General features: G+C 45.6%; 2 protein-coding genes across 8 annotated transcripts in view; one reads left to right on the forward strand and one right to left on the reverse strand.

The window, feature by feature from the left end:
* The window catches only part of LOC137415170 (28S rRNA (cytosine(4447)-C(5))-methyltransferase-like), a 98,793-nt gene extending 91,064 nt beyond the window's left edge, over positions 1-7,729 (reverse strand). For 3 of the 7 annotated variants that reach the window (XR_013621525.1, XM_078768823.1, XM_078768824.1), the window contains exons 1-3: positions 6,411-7,685; positions 1,606-1,648; positions 692-834 (exon numbers count right to left, since the gene is read on the reverse strand). Coding sequence is in view for 5 of the 7 variants with exons in the window: in XM_078768823.1 (XP_078624949.1) it covers positions 692-834; positions 1,606-1,648; positions 6,411-6,510 (286 nt within the window). In the remaining 2 variants the exon portion in view is untranslated. The other 4 variants (XR_013621526.1, XM_078768826.1, XM_078768822.1 and 1 more) reach the window with 4 other exon arrangements.
* A 4,996-nt stretch (positions 7,730-12,725) lies between these two features.
* LOC144889018 (uncharacterized) overlaps positions 12,726-24,275 on the forward strand; it is a 59,770-nt gene continuing 48,220 nt past the window's right edge. The window contains exons 1-3 of the mRNA XM_078768830.1: positions 12,726-12,931; positions 13,488-13,730; positions 13,830-13,992. Of these exons, the coding sequence (XP_078624956.1) occupies positions 12,726-12,931; positions 13,488-13,730; positions 13,830-13,992 (612 nt within the window). The remainder of the gene's footprint in view (positions 12,932-13,487; positions 13,731-13,829; positions 13,993-24,275) is intronic.

Consider the following 24,275-nt stretch of genomic DNA (forward strand, 5'->3'; position numbering starts at 1 on the left):
TGTAGGATGGGTTTTTTAAACGGGCTTCCATCCAGAGATAGCGCGAGCATGGTGTGAGAAATGGGAAGGGGTCAGAGGAGGAAGGGGATGAATGGACGAACAGCAAAAAATTTACCAGAGCTTGTGCAAGGAGACTCAACATGACTACGATCTCATATACACCAGTATACAAGTGGCAGAAGATAGAAGGGAAACGATGACCCAATGAAGGGATAAGAAGTTGTTTTTGAGTAAATAAATGAGCAGAACCGACGAGAATGGATTGAAGAAGGAAGAAGAAAGATTAAAGACAGACATGTGAAAAACTCCTTCAACTTTTACTACACTTTGCAACAGCCAAAATTCAAGCCATGACTGCCTTTCTGGTACAGTGCCACGAAAAGGGAAGGGGGGGGGGGGGCAATGCTTCTGGGATTCAAAATCAGATATGCCTCCAACATTAAGTTGCGAATGTTAAAGATTCCCTGCCATATTTCAAAAATAGTCAACCACTGTGCACCAATACCCTGGAAAGGTTCCCTGCTGGGGATTATTTTACAATAAACAGCATATACCTGCAGGTAGGTAAGTTGTCATCATGTCACAGGCCAACATGCCCAATGGGCTTTTAGCTGTGCCTTGAACTTATTCAAACACATTTTCTGAAATAAAAAAAATAAAAATAAAAACCACCACCACCAAATACACTCACCATCTTCATCCTCATCTTCATCCTCATCCTCATCTTCATCTTCATCTTCATCTTCATCCTTGGCTGAATTTCCAATGCTCACACCAACACCTTGTCCTGAATGAGTGTGTTTTGCTTGCTGCTTCTTAGCCCTCTTGCCTGCCCTGTCATGGTGTTCGTATAATGGAGGCATTACCTTCAACAGACTGACAGACAACCTAAACATCTACTCACACAGGGTAGTTTTTCATGAAGCAATGTTTTGGGTAAAAAATAAAACAAAGTCAAAATTTGGAATCAAACCAGTGACAAATGAAGCCTCGTGGAGGAATCTGTGCATATGTTATACGCAGGACAAGGTACAAGTAAATATCAACATGCTTTGATATGAATTTCAAAGATATTAGGAATGTGGCTCTGCAATCAAATGCTAAAAGATTGAGTTGTGAGCAACTGCAAGGGAAAATTCAATCTTAACGGACTCTTGGGTCAAGCATGCATTGCTCTTGGTGAGCAGCAAAACAAACCCGTGGATGCACGGTTACAGCAGGAATTTGGAACTTGGCGAGGTTACCTTTGACCATTGGATTCTGGACCCAACTATAAACTGCCTCCCTGGTGCTTCACGTGGGGCATTGCATCAATAAGTGCAAAGCCCACTGGGTAGGATGTTAAGGCAGCTATCCCGTCTGCTTGACTCCGATGAATTTCCAGGATAATTGGCCACCAAAGATGGCACAATGAGAGGATACCACATCCTGACTTTCTTCGCCAATTATATTCCGTTTTCAAAATGCAGCGAAAGATTCCAGAACTTCCACTCCTTTGCTCTTTTTTTTTAACCTAAATAATTTTCAGAGAAGCCACCAGTGTTCGTATGCCGTCGGGTTAATAAAAAAAACAAGTTAGTAATGCCAAGCTGAAGGAAGCATTACCTGCGTCGTCCATGAGCCGACAATGGACCTCGACTTGCAATATCTGTGAAGGGCGCACACACAGTACCATCGCAACGGCTTCATATCAGCATTGTCACGATGCCAAAATAAAAGTAAATACAGAAAAATGAAATGCTGAAAATAAACACACATTGAAACACGGGACTGTCCATTCATCGACATGGAATTCCCAGTTTTATACAATTAGTAGAAAAATGTTGCGATTGTTCTTGGTTGTAGTAAGGGCATTTTATGAGATATTTCACAAATCTGTTAACTAAACTGTTACCAAAAAATTTCTTCACCAATATGTTTGTAAAGGTGTGCAATAACATGTGTTAAAATGTTGAAGTTCAACTCCCGTGGGAAACCCAGAAAAAAAGCTGTTGAATTCGGGTACCGAAAAATTATTTTCGAGAATTTTTTTTTTTTTTTTAAATCGGCCCTTAAGTAACTTATGAGGGGTCAAATAAGGGTTTTTCATGATTCTGAGTTGATTGTTAACATTTATATTTTCACTTTTACATTTACACACAAAGTAGCTTTTATTTCACATACATATATAATACTCAAGAGTTATTTCTCATTCACAATGTCAGAAGTTTCAACAGTCATTGTCTATGTCTTCTTCAGACTCAACAACATCATGACTGCAGTTTCTGCATGTAATGCCATTACAGACTCCACAGGCCGAGATGCACGTGACCCCATTCTTCTTGCAGCTGCATCGCCGGTTGCTGCAATCTCCATGACAATTACAGCTCGTGAACTGCAATAGCTCCTCAGGAGCCGTGGGGTCCAGTGTTGGAACTGGCTCATACCCGTGCACACCTATTGTCCATCCATAGTCACTGGGGTTCAGAGACATGCTCTGTAGAAGGATCCAGTCCCGGGTCTGCAGGTAGGCACGGAGTGAATGTTGTGCACCCACCCCGCTGCCCAGAGTGTGTCACCTGGAGTGAGGAGTGGCTGATCATGAGCCAGGGAGGAGGAAAGCTCAGCGAGGGGGAGAAACATGATCGCGTTCGTTCCTATCTGTTTCCTGTTCGTAAATGGAATAATCTTTACTTCAGTTCCTCTCAGGATCTTAGCTTTGTCGAGTGCCTTCAACTTCACCCGGGGGAAAGCTGCTGTTGTCTGTGGATCTGGCAAAGGTGGTGCCGGAGAGGTGACTTCGATCCAACCCATTGAGTGAAAGGGAGTGTTTCCGTGAATAGAGACAATGTTTAAATCTATATTGTCTCCAACAAACTGAGTGACTGCATTGTTTGTTTCCCCAACCTCCATAAAGACCACCTGATCATTACTTGACAATTCACTTTCACTGGCTGGCACTTTGGCTGTCATCACTGATTGATCCTCAAGCGCAGCATCAACCGCAACCTCATCATTGATCTGTTCATCGGTTTCCTCCACAATGGTGTCAAGAGTGCCAGAAGTATCTGGAACATCATCTCCACTCCTACTATTAAGGAAGCAGTATTTGTAGTTTTGTGTCTCCGTGTAAGACTCAGTGTATCCCAGCCGGTGGAACTTGTTGAGCATCCATTTTGACCCAAATCTATGATCAAGTTGTATGGCAAGCCCCATTTGGTGTGGCAATACTCCAGACCGAGGTCGACAGGCCTTAATAAAATTCTGCCCCCAAACGGCAACTCTTTCGTCTGTCTTGACAATCGGTCTCAAGAACATCTGAAGGCTTGCAGGAACAAGTGTCAGCTGACTATCGATGTCAGTCATACTGTGTGTGGTGGGGTATGACTTTGGACCTAAATCAATCAAGGCAATATCATTGGATATGGACTTGAGTGCCGTCTTTATGATCTGAGTCTTCTCATCTCCATGGTCAAGATTAGCATGATGCTCTCGCAGAATATTGTCGGTGCCATCTTTGAGACAGAGTACATCTGCCCTTCTTTCCTGTGTTGTGAAATACAAGGTGTCTTCGTATTTCTCTAGAAGTTTTATCTTTAGCCAATGCTTTGAATAAGAAAGGCTCTTCTCTGGTGACTGATCAAACTCCTGCAGCTTTTCATGGACTTGGTCCATGTTCATTACCCCATGCTCTAATTCTGAGTCTAACCATTCGCAGAATTCAATAAAAACTGCCTCTCGCTCCTCATCAATACTCCGCTGTCCTCTCTTCCTTTTTCCTTCCTCATCAGTCTTGGACAAACTGTCACCTCTCGCAAACATAAGTTTGCATCGCAAATGGTACAGTGTTTCTTCTGCTACCAAGTCGTTGATCCCTTCCAGGCGTCCAGTGACTTCAGTGCCCCAGTCATCCCCGCGACTCCGTGCTGTCTTCAGCAAGCTTGCCTTCAGTGTATCTGCAGTCAAATTATCTGGCACTCTGTATTTCTTTCTAGCTTGTGCTGGATTATTTTTGTAGAGCTGGGCTGGTTGGTTGCAAAGAATGCATACATCCTTATACAGGATGTCAACTGACTGTGATCTTCTAGAACTGCAGCCAGTTGATGAACTGAACTCACAAGTAGTGCGTCTTCTCTTCAACTTTGATGACTCTTTCTCTGCCTTTGATGCTTGAGCTGACTTCTTGGTGGTTGCAACAAAGTTGTTGTACAGATCATTTTTACACTTCTGGTGGTACCTCAGTTTTCCTTCCTTTTGAGCCTCCTTCATACGTTCCACAACAGTAACATTTTCGACAGTTTCTGCTTGTTTCAATAAAGTTGAGTATCCCTTTGGAGTTGCCTGTATGAGCCTTTCAGCTGGTGTATCCGAGCGTGCACAGATGAAGCAATTGAGCACAGGTGGAGTAACGTCTTCATCCATATTGCTAGACTCCATGTCCTGCAAAGTAGAAAATGAGATATATTTAGAAATTATTTTTCCACAAAGGAGTGTCTGTGGTGAAATATAAATGTTAACAATCAACTCAGAATCATGGAAAACCCTTATTTGACCCCTCATAAGTTACTTAAGGGCCGATTTAAAAAAATAAAAATTCTCGAAAATAATTTTTCGGTACCCGAATTCAACAGCTTTTTTTCTGGGTTTCCCACGGGAGTTGACCTTCAACATTTTAACACATGTTATTACACACCTTTACAAACATATTGGTGAAGAAATTTTTTGGTAACAATTTAGTTAACAGATTTTCATATGTTTCCCTTACTATTGTTAGTACAGCTGACTTGACTGCAATCAATCAGTGCAAACTGTCTCACAAGATGGTGCATACGTACCGCACTTACCTCGAGCTTCGATTCATGACCAAACTACAAACTTTGGCACTGATGCTTCACAGGTAACGCATCACACTATAAAATGTGTCGCCCTTCAAACTGACTTTAAGTTGGTGATGATGGAAGCTGTATCGTCTTAGTATCTACCACTCTGATCACTGATAGAAGAAGAACCATCTTTAGAGGCCATTTTTCCCCGCAGACCAGGAGTTGGCCTTTTCGGGCACCGTGGTCCCCTTTTTGAAGCAATGTTTTATGGCCGGATGCCCTTCCTGCCGCCTGTCGCCTTTTGCCACACACAGGGAATTACCATTGAACTGGTACTCCATAGTATCCAAGTAATCCATATCTATCTATAATTCCATTAATCTCTGTATGTGTGTTTGTATGTTTGTCTGTGACCGCTGTTTCTCGACAACCACGGGTCCGATATACTTTAAACTTGCCAGGTATATTGCTGGGGACCCGAGGATGTGCCTTTTCAAGGTTTCATATTAATCGGACAAGTACTTACCGAGCTATGTCCAAAAAACGATTCAACCAATCAGAGAGCAGCGAGTTATCGCGTGTGCCGAACGTGGCGAACAGACTCTGCCTCGGACGGCACATTTGAGAGCGTATTCATTTATTTCACGTTGGCAAACTATGTTGGCGTTAAACTATGTTTTAAAACTAATTAGCGATTCTTTCGCTTTCCTGCGCGTTTGTGCACGCTATGGCGATTTCTTTACCAAACTCCGCAAGCCGTTCGCTTTGGACCAAACCATTTCATGTAAATAGAGGGGGGGGGGGGGGGGGGGTTCTGTGGTCGTTGCGAATGGACCAAACCATTTCATGTAAATAGAGGGGGGGGATTGTCACTGTACTCGCAAGCCGTTCGCCGTTCGCTTTGGCGTTGCGAATGGACCAAAACATTTCATGGACCAAACCATTTCATGTAAATAGAGGGGGGGGGGATTGTCACCGTACTCGCACCCACGTACCCACGTACCCACGTACGGGCATTGCACCCACGTACGGGCATGCCCTAGTATTAACAATTGGCTCACCTGTCATGTATATTGATGGAGCAAGGTCACGGGTAACAAACCATCTTTGACCAATGGCCTGATGATCTCTAACCTCAATTTACTCATTATATACAAGGGGAGTTTAACAAAGTTCCCAAGACACCCACTTTAATCCATGGCATGCCAAAAAGTTACGACAAATCTCGTTGGGAGAACATTTTGACCACCCCAGGTATGCAATGACCCTTCTCATACAGGTATACTGTTTGCATTCATGCTGGCTATCGCCAAAATTACCTGCCTAGTTATTATTAGTTTCAGCAACGCAGTCTGAGGTCCTGAGCAGGACTTCTTCTTCTTTAACGGCCACACTTGTTACCACGTTCTTGTCCAAGTCTTTCACGAACCGGCTGGCCAGGCCTGACGTTCGACCAAGTAGTTTGAGCAGGAATTAGATGAAGAAACGCTTCACACAAGAGAGGACACCCATAGTGACGGTGTAGTTCAGGGTTGAATACGTCACTATGGAAATACGAGTGGAACCAAATGCATAAATAAAGTGAAAATTCATTTATCAAGTGATTACCTGGGAGAAAGGACCGAAGGAGCTCTTTCTCTGCACCCGGTTGTTTTTTGGTTCTTCTTCCTGGTCCTCGTTGTTTCCCGATCTCGAGGTGCCTCCCCATGCCGACTCCAAGCGAAAGCTGGTGAGGTCAGAAACTATCTCTGGATGGAGCTGTGGAAACGCTTCTTGCCCGAGGAACGATCAGTAAGTAACTTAGACAAGGCCACGCTGAATCTCACACTGTCCAGATACCACACCACCACGTGCAGAGTATACGTCAGACTTTCTGGAGATACACTTACCCTGAAGGCGTCTCACGTACAAAATGCGAAATGTATCGCAAACATATCTGCCCTAAGGACGTCTTTACTATTCGAAGTCATCGTAAGTAATGCGGGGTGAGGAAGAACCTGTAATGTGTGAAAGATCCCGTGTACAATAATAAATACAATGTACATACATCGGTTAGGAGAGGATGTTGGTTTATAATACGTTCGTTGATAATGCAATGGAGTATATCAGGACATGTTCCCTTTGGTGTCAGGCTGTCTGACAGATCTGGCGTGTGTTCCGTTAACAAGCGGCTTGCTATCGCTTCCCAAGCGGCTTGCTTGATTCAAAACGTTCATACAAGCGCTCCAACGGAACAAAGTGCTCGGCACCGCTTAACAACATGGCGGCCTCAATTAGAGACATATGTAATGCTATTATGGTTTTCGAACAAATACGCTTGGTGTTGCCCTAGCGATTAAGGCTTAAGATCTTAGGGTCTTGCTTTCGTAACCATGTCGTGCTGCTGAGTTAACATGAAGCTGGGAATCATTGAAAGATCTTTCTCAGCTCTAAAACATAAAGGAATTATTCAACTCTACAAGACAACAAGATTAACAAGTCAAGTGAATCCACTTGGATTCCGCCCAGGTTGGCACATGGAAATTATTATTCATATGGTACTTTCCATGGTGAAGTAGTTCGCAGCAGAACCGGCAGCATAAATATAGATTTGATGACGTCATGTTTACACATCTGAGCGCCAGAAACTGTCTACACATCTGAGCGACAGAAACTAGCTTCACTTTTGAGCCACGGAAATGAGCGACAGAAAATTCCCAGGCAAACGCTATAACGCACCAGGTTTACAACCTGTGCGTTAATAATTGTGAGGCCGAGACTGGAATAGAATACTGCAACTCTGTATGGCAGCCCAGATACAAGAAAGACGAGTACCGTACCTGATGGAGAAAGTACAACAAAGAGCTGCCAGACTATTAAATACTAATACCTAGCATACTACTGCACTGTACTGTTTTGTCATTTGTGTGCCATGCATATTATGTATGATTTATAATACATAATGTGTTAGTGAAGCGCGATGCTGCGCGCGCTAATGCTTACGCAAGGAGCAAGCGGACAACGCGGTTCATAAAAGAGGCTTTATTGAAAGCACTCAAACTGCAGCACTAAGCTGCTCAGGGCTGCGCGCCCCGTGTATATCGTGAGGCCACGCCTCTCTCCCTGGCGTAGCCCATCCCCACTTGGTGTGCGGGGTGATGTCACCACGTCAGTGCTTTCGTGTCCGCCACACGCGCCCCCCCAGAATCCCCGCGCACCTGAAGGGTCAGTTTGCGGGGCAAACGGATGACCCGGCCGAAGCGCCCCCTGGCGACTGGCGGCGTCTGGGATGCAGGGATGCCATCTGGGATGCCTCCGGCTGCAGGACCGGGGGGCGGCGTGGCGGCGGGGCTGGGCGGTGCCGGGGGTCCGCCCGCAGGGGGGCGGCCCCGACGCGGGGGTCGGGCCACTGGCGGTGGATGGTCCACGTCGAGGTGGGCCGGCTTGAGGCGGTCTACAGAAACGCGGTCAGGAGTACCGCCGATGTCCAGGGTGAAGTGCTTCGCCCCGGTCTCCAGCACGCGGAAAGGCCCGTCGTACGGGGGCCGCAGTGGTGTCCGATGGGCATCGTGGCGGACGAAGACGTACTCCGCCGTGCAAAGCTCCGGGGCGACGTGCGTCGGTGGGTGCCCGTGGCATGCCGTTGGCACCGGGGCGAACCTCTGGGCGGTCTCTTGCAGAGCAGAGCGATGCTGTGCCGCGGACCATGGTGCCGTGGAGTCGGGGAGGAACTCACCCGGCACCCGCAGCGGTTGCCCGAAGACCAACTCCGCCGCGGATGCGCGCAGGTCCTCCTTGGGCGCCGTCCGGAGGCCCAGCAGGACCCAGGGGAGCCTGTCGACCCAGCCGCCGTCGCGGAGGGTGGCCCGGAGCACGGCCTTCAATGAGCGGTGAAATCGCTCACACAGGCCGTTAGCCTGGGGGTGGTAGGCCGTGGTTCGGTGTAGCCGGACCCCGAGCCCCTGCGCGACCGCCCCCCAGAGCTCCGAGGTGAACTGGGGGCCGCGGTCGGACGAGATGTCTGAGGGGGCGCCGAACCGGGCGACCCAGGTGGCGATGAAAGCCTGCGCGACATCCGCCGCCGTCGTCGACGCCAAGGGCACGGCCTCCGGCCACCGGGTGGTGCGGTCCACCATGGTGAGGACGTGGGTGAAACCCCGCGAGGGGGGCAGAGGTCCCACCAGGTCCACGTGGACGTGGTCAAACCGGCGTTCCGGCACCGTGAACGGGGCCAACGGGGCCTGGGTGTGCCGGTGCACCTTGGCGCGCTAGCACGCGAGGCACGTCCTGGCCCAGCCGCGGACGGCCTTCCGGAGGCCATGCCAGACAAACTTGTCGGCGATCAACCTTTGGGAGGCCCTCGCGCCCGGGTGGGACAGGCCGTGGATGGCGTCAAACACCTGGCGCTGCCAGCCCGCGGGCACGATGGGGCGAGGACGCCCGAGGGAGACGTCGCACAAGAGGGTCGCGCCCGCGCCGTCGAATGGCACCTCAGTGACGCGGAGGCCCGTGACGGCGGTCCGCAAGGCCTGGACGTCGGGGTCAGCAGCCTGGTCCGCTGCCATCCGGGCATAGTCGATGCCGAGGTGGAATGCGTGGGCGACGGCCCGGGAAAGGCAATCCGCCACCGGGTTGTCCTTCCCCGCGACGTGCCGAATGTCCGTCGTGTACTCGGACACGGCCAAGAGGTGACGCTGCTGCCGGGCCGACCACGGCTCGGTGACCTTGCCCATCGCGAAGATCAGCGGCTTGTGGTCGACGAAGGCCGTGAACGCACGGCCCTCGAGCAGATGGCGGAAGTGCCTGACCGCCAAGTGAAGCCCGAGCAACTCGCGGTTGAAGGTACTGTAACGGCGTTCGGCGGGCGAAGCTGCTGGCTAAAGAACGCCAGCGGTTGCCAAGCTCCACGCACCCATTGCTCGTGCACCGCGCCCACCGCGTAGTCCGAGGCGTCGGTGGTGAGGGCGATCGGTGCATCGGGCGCCGGGTGCGCGAGCATGGTGGCGTTAGCCAAGGCGAGCTTCGCGCCCGTGAACGCCGTGTCCATCTGCTCGGTCCAGGTAACGTCGCCTTTGCCCGGCTTACCTCGGAGAGCTTCGTGCATGGGGCGCAGGAGCTGGGCGATACGGGGCAGGAACCGATGGTAAAAGTTCACCATGCCCAGGAACTCCTGCAGCCCTCTGATCATGCGGGGGCGCGGAAACCCCTTCACCGCCTCCACCTTGGCCGGCAGGGGGACGGCTCCGTGCCTGGTGACACGGTTCCCCAGAAAATCGATTACGGCGGCGCCGAACCGGCACTTTGCGGGGTTCACAATCAGGCCCTGCTGGCCCAGGCGTTCGAAGAGCGTGCGGAGGTGGCGTAGGTGCTCTTTGCGGGACGCGCTGGCGACGAGGATATCGTCCAGGTAGACGTAGACAAAATCCAAGTCGCGCAGGACGCTGTCCATCACTCGCTGGAACGCCTGAGCCGCATTCTTCAGACCGAAGGGCATCCGCAGGAACTCGAAGAGTCCGAATGGCGTGATGACCGCCGTCTTCGGGACGTCCTCCGGCCTGACGGGGACCTGATGGTAGCCGCGTATGAGGTCCACCTTCGAGAAGAAGGACATGCCCGCCAAACGGGCGGAAAAGTCCTGAATGTGGGGGACGGGGTAGCGGTCGGGAGTGGTGGCGTCATTGAGACGGCGATAGTCCCCGCACGGTCGCCATCCCCCGCCGGGCTTCGGCACGATGTGCAGCGGCGACGCCCAAGCGCTCTCTGAGCGCCGAACGATGCCGAGTCGCTCCAGGGTAGCGAACACCGCTTTTGCCACCGCCAGCTTCGTCGGCTCGAGGCGGCGTGCCCGGGCGTAGACCGGTGGCCCGACGGTGGGGATGTGATGGGCCACCCTGTGCTTGACGGCCCCCGCCTAGAAGGTGGGCCGCGTGAGGGCCGGGAAGCCGGCGAGGAGGCGGGTGAATGCGTCCGCTGCCGGAAGCGTACAGATCAACGTGGCCGGAACCAAACCGTTCGGCAAGCCGCTTGGCAAGCAGCTCGTTGAGCTGCTCGACGAGCTGGGCAGCGCACAAGCGAGCGAGCTGAACGTCTCGGCCTGGACAAGACGTCTGCGCTTTAGGTCGACCAGGAGCCCATTAGCGCACAGGAAATCCGCGCCAAGCAGTGCCATGGGCACGTCGGCGGTGACGAACGTCCATCGGAAAACCTGCCCTCCGAACCGCAGAGAGAGGCAGCGTTTTCCGAACGTACGGATGGGCGTCCCGTTCGTGGCAAGCAGCGCGGGGCCCCCGCCCGCGGCGTGCTTGTCTGACGTACCGGCGGGAACGACACTCACCTGCGCTCCCGTGTCGCACAGGTAACGGCGCCCGGATAAGGTGTCCGTTATGAACAGCAGGCTGCTCGAACGGCCGGCGCTCATCGCCACTATTGAGCGCCGGCCCGGGCGTTTCCCGACCTGTTGAAGGAGCATGGCGGATGACATTGCCGAGCCTCGTGGCCAAACTTGGCGTGGAACCAGCACCAGGTGGTGGAGCTGGAGGAGTGTGGCTGGCTCTGCCAGGCCGGTGGAGTTGGCGGTTTTCCCCGCGGTGGCGGTTTTCGCCGCGGCGGTGGGCGGGGCGTGGCGGCGGTCACGAGGTGCGTATCAGCATGCTGCGTATGCTGTGTAAGCTGATGCTGTGGATCAGCATCATCAGCATCATCAGCAGCATCAGCCTCGAGGTCCGTGACGGCCGCACCGACTCTCGCCCGCGTATCCGAAGCCGCGAAGTACCTGTCCGCCTCGGCTGCCAATGCTCGGGGTTCCGTTAGCACGGTCCTGGCCAACGCGAGGCGAACCTGCGCTGGAAGTTGGCGACGGAAAAGCGCCCGGAATAGAGAACCGGGGGCTTCGTCGCCCAACAGTGACAGCATATGGTCCATTCGGACCGACGGGCGCGTGTCGCCGAGCTCGGGGAGATCCAGGACGCGGTCGGCCCGTGCGTCGTCCGTGAGGCCGAACGTGGCTAGGAGTAGCCGCTTGAGTGCCTCGTACTTGTGGCCGTCCGGTGGGTGGCGAAGGATGGACACAACTCGAGCGGCCGTGCCGGGCCCGAGGGAGGCGACGACGTGGCAGTAGCGAGTGTCGTCGCCGGTGAGGCGCCGAAGCTGAAATTGGGCTTCGGCTTGGACGAACCAGACTTCGGCCTGGGCCTCCCAAAATTCGGGAAGTTTAATCGACATTGCCTTGTCGTTTGCCATTGCAATGGCGTCGTGTTCGGAAGGATCGCTACGGCAGATCCAACGTCGAGGTCACCATATGAAGCGCGATGCTGCGCGCGCTAATGCTTACGCAAGGAGCAAGCGGACAACGCGGTTCATAAAAGAGTCTTTATTGAAAGTACTCAAACTGCAGCACTAAGCTGCTCAGGGCTGTGCGCCCCGTGTATATCGTGAGGCCACGCCTCTCTCCCTGGCGTGGCCCATCCCCACTTGGTGTGCGGGGTGATGTCACCACGTCAGTGCTTTTGTGTCCGCCACAATAGTATATTTTAATCGGTGTCATTATTTTAAGGTTCGGTGCTTGCAGTGTCCTCAACAATTGTCGTACACCAACAACACCTCGTCAATGTTGAGGCACCTTCGAGCAAAACATCCTGATAATCCGGCCGCACCCGAAGCCAATTATTGAGGCAACGCTGGAGGTGCTGCTGTCGCCCAAGGTTATTTGGGTGCCAAGCACCAAAGGTGCAAAGGCACCCTATTGTATTTGTTAGTTTTATTATTATTAGCCTAATGGATAGCCTAATGGCTGACATGTAGACATCCATAAACACGGACGCTTACATCACTGTGATCTGCCACTACATCACAGAGGAGGTGAAGCTGTCCACTGTTCTTTTGGGGGTAAAAACGTTTTCCCAAACCCACACAGCAGCACACCTAGCTGAGGCTACGGACACCCTAATGGCACAGTGGGACATTAAAAGCAAGGTGAGAGGCCTGGTCACCGACAGTGCTTCAAACATGATCGCCTGTGCAACCCAGCTGAGTCTGTGCCACATCTCCTGTTTTGCCCATGTCCTAAACTTGGTGCTGAAAAGGTCACTTGGGCAAACCCCAGAGCTTGCGGACATCCGCACTAGAGCATGCACAATTGTGGGGCACTTCGGGTATTGTATTGTTGCTATCTTGCCATTTTCTTTGTATTCATGTTTTCTTTTACATATATTTCACTGTTATTTCATTGTTACATTATTATTAGGTCAGGCACTACATCCAAAGAGAGGCTGTCAAGTGTGCAGGCACAGATGGGGAGGCCACAGATGAAGCTTATTCAGGAAGTTGACACCAGGTGGACTAGTGCTTAAGTCATGCTGCAAAGATTGTATGAGCAGAGAGAAGCACTGGGAGCAGCTCTCACCACTCTGAGCACTGATCTCACGCCTTTCACTGCTGAGGAGTATGAGACAATCCACCAGTGCGTTGGAGTTTTAAGGCCATTCCACCAGGCTACTGTGGAGCTATCTTTAGAAAAAAGGGTGTCCAGGTCAAAGGTCATCCCACTCATCAAAATGCTGAAACACAGCGTAGTGGGTGCTAATGTACTCGGATGGCCCATGAAATTGGTGCCAAACAGGCCAATAGCCTTAAAAACTATTTACAGGACAAATTATCTGTAGTGGAGGGTATTACTGCCCTCTCTTTGGCAATCTTGCTGGATCTTAGATTTAAGGAACTGGCCTTCTGTAATCCAGCACGTCCCCAGGCAGAAGTAAAAAGGTTGACAAGTGAGTGTGCCAACCTCATTGGGCCTGAGGCAACAGAAGTTGCACCCCAAGAGTCAGCAGCAACACTAGGGACCTCAGCTGAGCGACAAGACGAAAACCTCTGGGGCCTGCTGGATTGCCATGTGGGTGCACAACAGTGGGTGTCCAGTACAACTGCCAATGCCACCGTGGAGGTCCAGAGGTATATTCTATGTTACTGTCTGCTGCTGAATGATAATGAATTTAATTAAATGACAACGATATTCCCGTCTCGGATGAATACAAGTATCTTTCTATCTAGGTATTTAAAAGACCCACACCTGGTAAGGTCAGAGGATCCACTGGAGTACTGGCTCACCCACAAGGCGATCCATCCCCACCTGTTCCAGTTGGCTACACAATACCTCTGCACACCAGCATCCTCTGTGCCATGCGAGAGGATCTTCTCAAAGGCTGGAGAAATGGTGAGCAAGAGGAGAAACCGCCTGAAACCAAGCACAGTGGAGCAAATGCTGTTTTTAAATAAAAACCTGTAACAACTTTGAAATATAAACCCATTTGCCCCGTTGCACAAGCACATTCCCCAAACACATTGTCCATTTCTCCTTGCCCCGTTACACAATTATTTTTTTCTACGACTAATATTTTCGACAACTCTTTCGACAACTTATTATTTCATAGTGGCATATTGACACACATAATTATAAATACATTTATTGCAACACTTTAATAAGTGAACACGGATATCACAAGATCAAAATCAACACACGTAGGCTTCTTATAGGCTTTTATTGTGCACATATTGAAAATGAAATCAGTGAGGCATACCAGTGCCTCGTCCGCAGTCTCGAATTTAAATGGCTGCTATAACTTCTGCAAACCACCAGATTTTTTATTTTATTTCCAATTATTTTGAGAAATATATAATTTGTGAATTATGTTTTAGTTTTTTATTTTATTGCTAAATTGTTTTTATTTAATTATTTTATTTTTAATTTTTTATTAAGCTCAAATTCTGTAAGCTCTATGTAGCTGCTTTTCATATCTTCTCAATAGCATGGTATATTCTTTATTTTCCTCCTCAGTGCGTTGATCCCAAGTTCTTTCCCAGAATACACCTAATCTTTTACGAATCGCTTCTTTCTCCACTTGCCTTTCCTCATTCTCCTTGTTCTCCCTTTCCTCATTCTCCTTGTTCTCCTTTTCCTCCTCCATCTCCTCCAGCCAAACATCACAATATGTTGTATTCATTTCTCTTTACAGAATATAAATTATTCTTTATACTAAAATCAATTTTATATATTTACATTACACATTCAATTTCACATTTTATACATTTTAATATTTAATATTTATTTTATCTAATTTTTAATTTAAAGAAACTTTTGATAATAACAAAATAATGCTTTTTTATGCGCGATCAAAACATTCAAATAAATTTAAAGCTCTATTTGAAGTACTATATCATAATATGACTACAGTTTGTTTTACCATTAATGATAAGGGTTTATACCTTGAAAAATACACCACACAAAATACGTTAATTAAAATCGAATTATATGCTGAATATTTTGAAACATATAAGTATAATCATTCAGAAGCAATTCATATAGGATTAGGCTCACATATTAATCACTTTTTTAAATTCATAAAGAACAAGACCGAGATTGTTTTTAAAATGGAAACCCCCTTTGAATTCATTATCGATATTACTTCATTGGTGGATAATTCCAATACATGAATAAAAATTAATACCGAATCTATTCAAAATATCATACCGACCCCTATTCAAGATTATAAGTCTAATCCAGTTCTTATTTCAATGATAAATTTTCATATGCTTTGTCGTTCGTTTAAGGACCCTATCATTGAAATAAAACGCACTAAAAATATTCTTTATTTTATATTCGAAATAATACATATTTCAAAGAAAGTTGTTTATTATAAAACAGACGATGATGATAACGATGAAGATGATAACGATTATGATAAAACAAATAAGACAGATAAAACGAGTGATAAAACAAAGTGTGATGAAACATGTGATTAAATGTGTAAGGAAATAGGAGATCCACCTATGGATCACGCTAGATTAACTTATCATCATTATTTCAAATCCGAACAATTTACTCGTATCGGAAAAATTGGCTCGATATCTAATAAGCCTATCGCTGTATATACCGAATTAGATGAAAATAATCAACCCAAACCTATATTATTATATTGTAATAGTAATATCGGTATTGTAAAAATTTATATTATGTCAACTATAGATGAATAATATAAATTAAATAATATAAAATATTGCTTTTCAAACGATAATTTATCCACTATGGTTCAACATGGTTCATTTTTCAATTATATAATTTCCACAATTTTTTTCTCCCATTTCTCCTTAACCTTCTAAAAATGTGGGTGTAAATTGCCAACCCAATATATTAAATAAACCCATACATATTTTATCGTGAAATTGTTTTCTTTGGACCATTTTAAGAATTGTAAAATCTTCAATATTACATTTATGATTATGTTTACATAACAATTGAAATAATAAATACTGTATATTCATAAATTTTTTCCTATCTAATTTTTCAACTTTATTTTTACCATGTTTTTCATCATATAATTTTAATAATTGTTTAAAATCTTTAACCAAATCATACTCTAAATGAGAAATATTATCTAATTTCTTTTTCGTTAACGTTATATATATTAAATTAACACTATCATAATATTTTGTATATTTTAATTCATTTAAAAACATCATGATATGTGCTTTGGTAATTTTTGAGTATTTTACATTATCTTCTTTATCATTTATCTAAAGTCTATACGTGTTAAATTTCTCATTTAACACCTGATAAACCTTATCGGGTATTTTACAATATTGTTTTCCTTGATGTTGGGCTATACAGTCTTGAAAATGAGAAACTCGATTATAAATAAACTTTCCTGTTACGTTTACCCTCGTATAATCTTTATGGGTCATACTGGTATCTATATTCATTTGTTGGGTGTAACACATTAAACATATTTTAATGGTTGTTTCGTTTATTTCAAAATTATTTATATCCGTGTTGTTATAATTTGTACAAATGATATTAAACTGCACGTCATTATATGGGATATAAATATTCCATGATTTTACAAGCATAATTTATTTGCTGATGAGTAAAAAATTATTTGTAATTATTTTCTTTTTTTTCCAGAATAGGATTATCATTTTCTGATAGCGATATGGATTGATGTAAAATTTTCTTTTATTCTTGAATAAGAAACCCGGTATCCATAATGTATAATAATTTCTCGCATTTGATAATATGTAACAATGTTTTAGCTTGCCTAATATTTTTCCGAATATTTTTAGTAGTTTTATTATATTTAATAGTTACATTTTAAATAGTTTTTAGTTTGGTATTAAATGTATCATACTCAGTTTTAAAGTTTTTAATAATTTTATTATTGATGCTAATAATATCAATACACATTTTATTTAATTGTTGTGTTTATTTAAATAATATTTTATTTTATTTCCCCATGTCCTCCCCACTCACGCCGCGTGTGTCGATAATTATAGATCTAAGTATTATTTAACCATTGAATGAATGAATGAATGAATGAATGATCGTTTCAAGGCCATTTCTCCTGCTAGAGTGGGGGTTAGCCTTGCGGGCCCCATGACAATCATGGTTCCCTGTTTGAGGCAATGTTTTTATGGCCGGATGCCCTTCCTGACGCCAACCCTTAGTCGCCTCTTACGATGTGCAGGGATACAGTGTACCTATTCTAAACCGGGGTACACACCGGGATTGATACATTGATATCTGAAAATTAGTTAGACCTATTTCGGCTATTGACAGAACATCGGTGTTCAGGAGAAGTATAATGAGTAATGTATTATATATTACTTCTAAATTTTGGATGGTTTAAATATTCAAAGTACGAATAAAATTAAAAAAACCTTTTAATTTTATATTTTCTGGTAATATTTTTCTTATAGGCTTTAATTTCCTGTTCTAGTTGAAAATATTTAGTTTCCCCCCAGAATAACTTTTCAAATGATTAATTTATCTTCCATTGAAAGTTTTTTTTCAGAATGACGAATTCCCCATTAGTAATTAATATAATTTATTTTCCTTTACGATTAAATATTAACCCCCGTTTCCCAAATGCCAAATCTTGGAAAAATTTCTTCTTCCATTGGTCATTTGTTTTAAAACTACATTATAGAAAAAATGGTTGTGTAATCATTTATTAATAATTTATACTCTATATATAAAAAAATATAATAAATCTACACGCGTTGTATAGTAGAGGATTGTGAAATGCCAACCCATTGCTTTCATGAGCATTATCTGCTTATTTGTGTCTTTTGTAATTCCTGTGAATAAAATGAACCCAAGATTTCTTCCCCTTTCATCTTACTATAATTCACCAAATGTCTGTCCGTCTGTCCATTTTAAGGTACCGCAAAAACGACTGAACCGATCACAACGATATTTTGGGTGGGTAATCCTAGGACCCCCTGGAGTAAAATAGGCTATATTGTTTTTCCAATTTTTCCAAATTTTCCAATTTTCCAGTTTTTCCAAACACGATGGAATAATATTTACCAATATGAACAGTGATGTGGCTTTTGTTGAAATTCTACGTACCAGGTGAGAGTAGATCGACTCCTGACGAACTCTTCCTATATAAACGTGCGGCTCCAAAGTAACACGGCAGCGTGTGCAAAGCGACTGAGAAACAGGTGTAGCGGGTACTTCAATGTTACAGATTCGGCGCGCACTCTTCTCACATAAACGTGCGACTGAGAAAGATGTGTAGCGGCAGCTTCCGTTTTGCAGAATTCAATCTTTTTTCAAAATGGGCGCCATGTACTGTTTAGATTTTGATGATTTGCGTGTGATATGATTCAACGGATGTTTATATGAATCGTTTAAAATAAAAAAAAAGCCTTCAATTTCTGATATTTTGCCTTTTTGTTTGGTCTTCCCAATCTTCCCAATTTGGCCTCGCACATAGGGCGGGGTATCGTTGCTAGTCTATATATATAAAACACAGTTTGTGTGTGTGTGTGTAATGTTACCGATAGACTCCGAAACGGAGAGGCTCACGTGCTTGATATTTGGCATAGACATGGCCATTGAGCCTGGGACGAACATGGCCAAAACAATATTTGACGAGATCCATATTTTTTATTCATATTTACCTCAGTGCATTTCAGCGAAGTACCCGCTAATCTCAGCCAGTGCGAGCAGCTCGCTGATTCGCTCAGAGCGATCACGTGATGTTCCATCCCGTCACACGTCACACGTTTGCACGTAATTCAGGGCGAAAAGCCATTGCGTTTTTCACCTTTATGCGACCGTGTTTTGTGTCGATTTTGTGCGATATGAATTAAATTTTAATTCATATTTCGTGTTTACGAATTCGAATACGAAGGATTTCCCCTTTCGATTTCGAATACGAATCGAATACGAGCTTGAGTCGAGAGGGCGAATTTACGGGTTGGGAATGTGCGGGCTTCCCTTCCCCCACCCGGCAACGCCGGTACTGGAGGACGTGGGTCACAGGATCAGTGAGTCTCCAAAATCCGCTTCGTGCTCTTTCGAAGATGCAGGACGATGTCGCGATTGTTGTGCTTCTCTCCGACCATGAGAACTGCAACGTCATTGTTGACTGGCCCTCCCCCTTCACCCTCCCCCATCCGTCCTCCCCCTCCTTTCCCCCTCCGTCCTCCCCCTCCTTTCCCCCTCCGTCCTCCCCCTCCTTTCCCCCTCCGTCCTCCCCCTCCCTCCTCCCCCTCCCTCCCCCTCCCTCCCCCCACCCCTTCTCCCCCCCACCCTACCCCTTCTCCCCCCCACCCTACCCCTTCTCCCCTCCCCCTCCCCTCCCCTCCCTCTCGCCCTCCTCCCTCCCTCTCGCCCTCCCCCCTCCCTCTCGCCCTCCCCCCTCCCCCTCCCCTCCCCCTCTCGCCCTCCCCCCTCACCCTCCCCCCTCCCCCTCCCCCTCCCCTCCCCCTCCCCCTGCCCCCTCCCCTCTCCCTCCCTCCTCACCCTTCCCACCCCTCACCCTCCCCTCCCCCTCCCCTCCCTCTCGCCCCTCCCCCCTCCCCCTCCCTCTCGCCCCTCCCCCCTCCCTCTCGCCCCTCCCCCCTCCCTCTCCCTCTCCCCCCTCCATCTCGCCCCTCCCCCCTCCCCCTTCCCCTCCCCCCTTCCCCTCCCCCCTCCCCTCCCCCATCCCCTCTCCCTCCCTCCACCCTCCCCCCTACCCCTGCCCCCCTCCCAGCCCTCATCCTCCCCTTCGCCCCTCCTCCCTCCCCCTCCCATCCCTCCCCCTCCCATCCCTCACCCTCCCCTCCCTCACCCTCCCCCCTCCCATCCCCCCTCCCTCTCCCCCTCCCCCTCCCGCCCCTCCCCTCCCCCTCCCATCCATCCCACCCCTCCCCCTCCCCATCCCCCCTCTTCTCCCCTCTCTCCCTCCCCCTCTTCTCCACCTCTCCCCTTCCCCCTCCCCCTCTTCTCCCCTCCCCCCCTCTTCTCCCCTCCCCTCCCCTCCCCGCCCGGCAATGCCGGGGTACTTCTGCTAGTATCATATAATTTATAAGTCCAAGGAACTGTATCCATTACATCAACGATTTTAAAAAGTTCATTAGTCCATCTCTTTGTATAACTTTTCTCAAAATGACTTTTCCATCTATATATTCTTACAATACTACCAACTTTAAACTTGGGCTTTCTCAAATTAATTTGTTTTTCATATTCTAATTATGTAACTGTTTCTGATGGTTTTGATTTTGTTGATGAATGAACTGTATTATTGTAATTATCTACAATACCCTGAATTAAAGCTACCCATTGTTGAGAACCGACTTGTGTAAATTTTTTATATAATCTCTCTTTCAAAGTGCGATTAAAACGCTCAATAACAACTGCTTTTCCTTCATTAAAAGTGCTGTATAATGTAATACCATTATCCTGAAGAAATTTCATAAATATTTTGTTATAAAACTCTGTTCTCTCATCAGTCCATAACTTCTTTGGTTTTCTTTTGCTTTTACTAAATATTCCACTGAAAGCTAACATAAGAGTATCACCCCTTTTGTTTTTCAGGGGAACAACCCATGCAAATCTACTCCTCAAATCAATAACGGTTAAAGCATACTTGTATCCCTTATCATTATTTAGTAGAATTAAATCAGTGGACCAGATGTAAACTGGACCACCTTTGGAATAAACCTTCCTTCTTTTAAACTTTGTGATTATAGGTTTATGCAATTCATCAGCCAAAAGCTCCTCAGTCTTGATGACATCATTAGAGCTTAATAGTTTTTTGAGGGCTCTGTCCATGGTGAAACACCCGGGTAACCAAGAGCAAGTTTCAATTTAGCACTTATCAATTTTTTCACAAAAAACATCAACTTTCTCTCTCAACGTTGGATTTTGTATCAAAGACAGATTATACAACATTTCTCTGTCGGCTTTATGTTTTTCAGTCAATGTAGTGGTATTCCCATAAGCAATATCATGCTTCATACACACTTCATCAACCCTATTTAGAGGTTTAGACCAAGGTTTGGGATTGTCAGCCTCATCTAATCTTTTATCCAAGTTTGTCCCTGGACCACAGAAAGAATATCCAGGAAGGTGCAATTCCCCTGGAATTCCAGTTGTTGTAAGTTTACTCCCTGACAAAAACTTTTGTATATCTCCCCCAATTTTATTCTTAGAAATGAATTGGCACTTTTTAGAGCCACATACTAAACATACTCCTTTTTCATAAACTCGATTATTTTTATTTTTAACATGAGATATTTTTAGAATCCGTTTTCTTTTTACACTTGAGGCAATAACTCATTTTATTTATTCGTTTAATTTTTATTTATCGTAACACAAAATCCATAAGGGACACTATCAATTCCATTTCCTAAAATAAACCTCTTATCATCAAAAGCCCCAAGAGCTTTCTTGCTCACCTCTTCTGGAAGCCTCTCCTCTGACAGACACATGAAAGCCCGCTTGGAGTTTGCAAAAAAGCACCTAAAGGACTCTCAGACTGTGAGAAACAAGATTCTGTGGGCTTTCATGTGTCTTTCACTGAGGAGAGGCTTCCGTCTGGCCACTCTGCCATAAAGCCCAGATCGGTGGAGTGTTGCAGTGATGGTTGTCCTTCTGGAAGTTTCTCCCATCTCCACACAGGATCTCTGGAGCTCAGCCAGCGTGACCATCGGGTTCTTGGTCACCTCTCTTATCAAGGCAATTCTCCCCCGATTGCTCAGTTTGGCCGGGCGGCCAGCTCTAGGAAGAGTCCTGGTTGTTCCAAACTTCTTCCATTTAAGAATTATGGAGGCCACTCTGCTCTTGGGAACCTTCAATGCAGCAGAATTTTTTTTTGTAGGCTTCCCCAGATCTGTGCCTCGACACAATCCTGTCTCTGAGCTCTGCAGGCAGTTCCTTCAACCTCATGGCTTGGTTTTTGCTCTGATATGCATTGTCAGCTGTGAGACCTTATATAGACAGGTGTGTGCCTTACCAAATCATGTCCAATCAATTGAATTTACCACAGTTGGACTCCAATCAAGGTGTGGAAACATTTCAAAGATGATCAAGAGAAATGGGAGGCACCCGAGCTAAATTTCAAGTGTCATAGCAAAGGGTATTAATACTTATGTAAATGTGATATTTCAATTTTTTCTTTTTAATAAATTTGCAAAACTTTCTAAAATCCTGTTTTCTCTTTGTCATTACGGGGTATTGAGTGTAGATTGATGAGGGAAAAAATGAATTTAAACGATTTCAGCATAAGGCTGGAACATAACAAAATGTGAAAAAAGTGAAGGGGTCTGAATACTTTCTGAATGCACTGTATCTCAGTCAATCATACTTTCAACTCCCTCGTCGCTCAATAAGAATCAATGCTAATACTTTTATTTTATTCAATTCTAAATTCTTTTATTTTATTCAATTTTAAATTAATCGATATAAATAATTTTTGGAGAGATAATTGTTCTACATTATGTAGTAAAAAGGAATTTGAGGGGTATATGAAACATATGGCGGGAAAATATAAATATATTGTTGTTAAAGAAGATGAGATACTAAACGATATTTTTAAAATTTTTATAAATGAATGAATGCTGAAGAAAGAACAAGAAAGTTTAAGGAACATCAACAATTAGTTTCAAAAGTTGTTAAGCAACAGGAAGAGATAAAGAAGAAACGGAGACAAAAACTAACTGGTGAAGAAGCCTTTGAAAGAAAACAAGAGAACTTTTTAAAACCGCTTTTAAAAACTGAACAAAAAATGATTTCGTCTACAGTTCCTGCAATAGAATATACTTTGAAAAAACTTCAAATGTGACATTATTTTAGTCAAATGACAGATCAAGAACTTGGAGAATTAGAACATGATGATGAAGGATTATTTCAACAACAAGAAAAGATAAATCAACCTCCTCATTACATTGTGAAGGCCATTTCAAACAACGAATATTCAGTGGATACAAAAACCAAAGCAGGTCTCATACCAACATAAGAACCAGCAATGTTTCATCTTGTTAATGAAAAGGTATTGATATATAATGATGAATTGAGGTTCTTGAGTTCTGCTCAACACCCTGTTAAATTAACCCCAAGATCAATGTTTCTTCCAACAAAAGATGGAAAACGAGTTAATCCAACAGTTAGGCTTAACTCATATTATTTTGCTGAACCATTGAACACAGAAAATGAGGATGATAAAGCATATATTGATTTTCTAAACTCGATTGATTATGGGGTTTATGTTGCTGGTAAAGGTAAGAAAAATGAGGAGAAACATATTATTGATGCTTTAAGTAAGCTTGGTTCAGGTGTTAGTTTTCTTCCAAATGACCCTTCACAATTACTTAATAGGCTATTATTGCTGTTAGGTAGTAAGAATGCTGGAAACAACAATTGTTTTAATGAAGCCTCAGCCATTTTAGATTAGTTGATGAATAAGAAAATAAATAATAAATGTCAATACAAAGATATTTTATCACATATATAAAATGCGAAACATAGTCCTAAGTTTTAATTTCACGACAAGTGCTTACACAGCTTCATTCCCTTACCCACTACAACTTGACCCCACAAAAGAATATGAAGCATCTTTATTGTCTATTGTTACGGGGTCCCCTCGGTGAATACCTGGTCTCGGTGACCCCCGGACCGTGAGAGGACCTTCGCCAGAAAGTAGTATTATATATATGCGCTTTCGCAACGCAAGCTCTATGACTTCCACCCAAGAGGAACTGATGTTCAAAGATACATCTCAATGGGAATGATCATACAATTTCAATGACACAACCAACGATGTTCAAGAATATATTTCAATGACCATACAATTTAACTGATACAACCACGGAGATTCTCCCCGAGCAATCGACCATAAACAACCATCAACACTTCACAATTCACAATCAATTCCCTATAGGATTAAGATGGCCATCTTATATATGTGTATCCACTTCTGTACTCACGACCCCCTTTTGGTCTCTGCCCCTCACAATGTCTCTGGGTCCCTCCTGACCGAGATGCTGGTCGGCGTCGCCGCACTCGGACGGTTCAACGAACCCCGGGTGGACGTCTCCACCGGGCAGGTATCGTACCAGGCCCCTCGGCTGCAGCCTCTCGTGGCTACGCGAAGCGGGTGCGGTAAAGCAAGCCAAAAGCCCCACGCCGCTTGCCAGGCGCGGTAGGCCCCAACGTGCGACTCGTACGCG

Source organism: Myxine glutinosa, unplaced genomic scaffold, assembly GCF_964187855.1.
Source record: "Myxine glutinosa unplaced genomic scaffold, kmMyxGlut1.1 SCAFFOLD_574, whole genome shotgun sequence".
NCBI lineage: Eukaryota > Metazoa > Chordata > Myxini > Myxiniformes > Myxinidae > Myxine > Myxine glutinosa.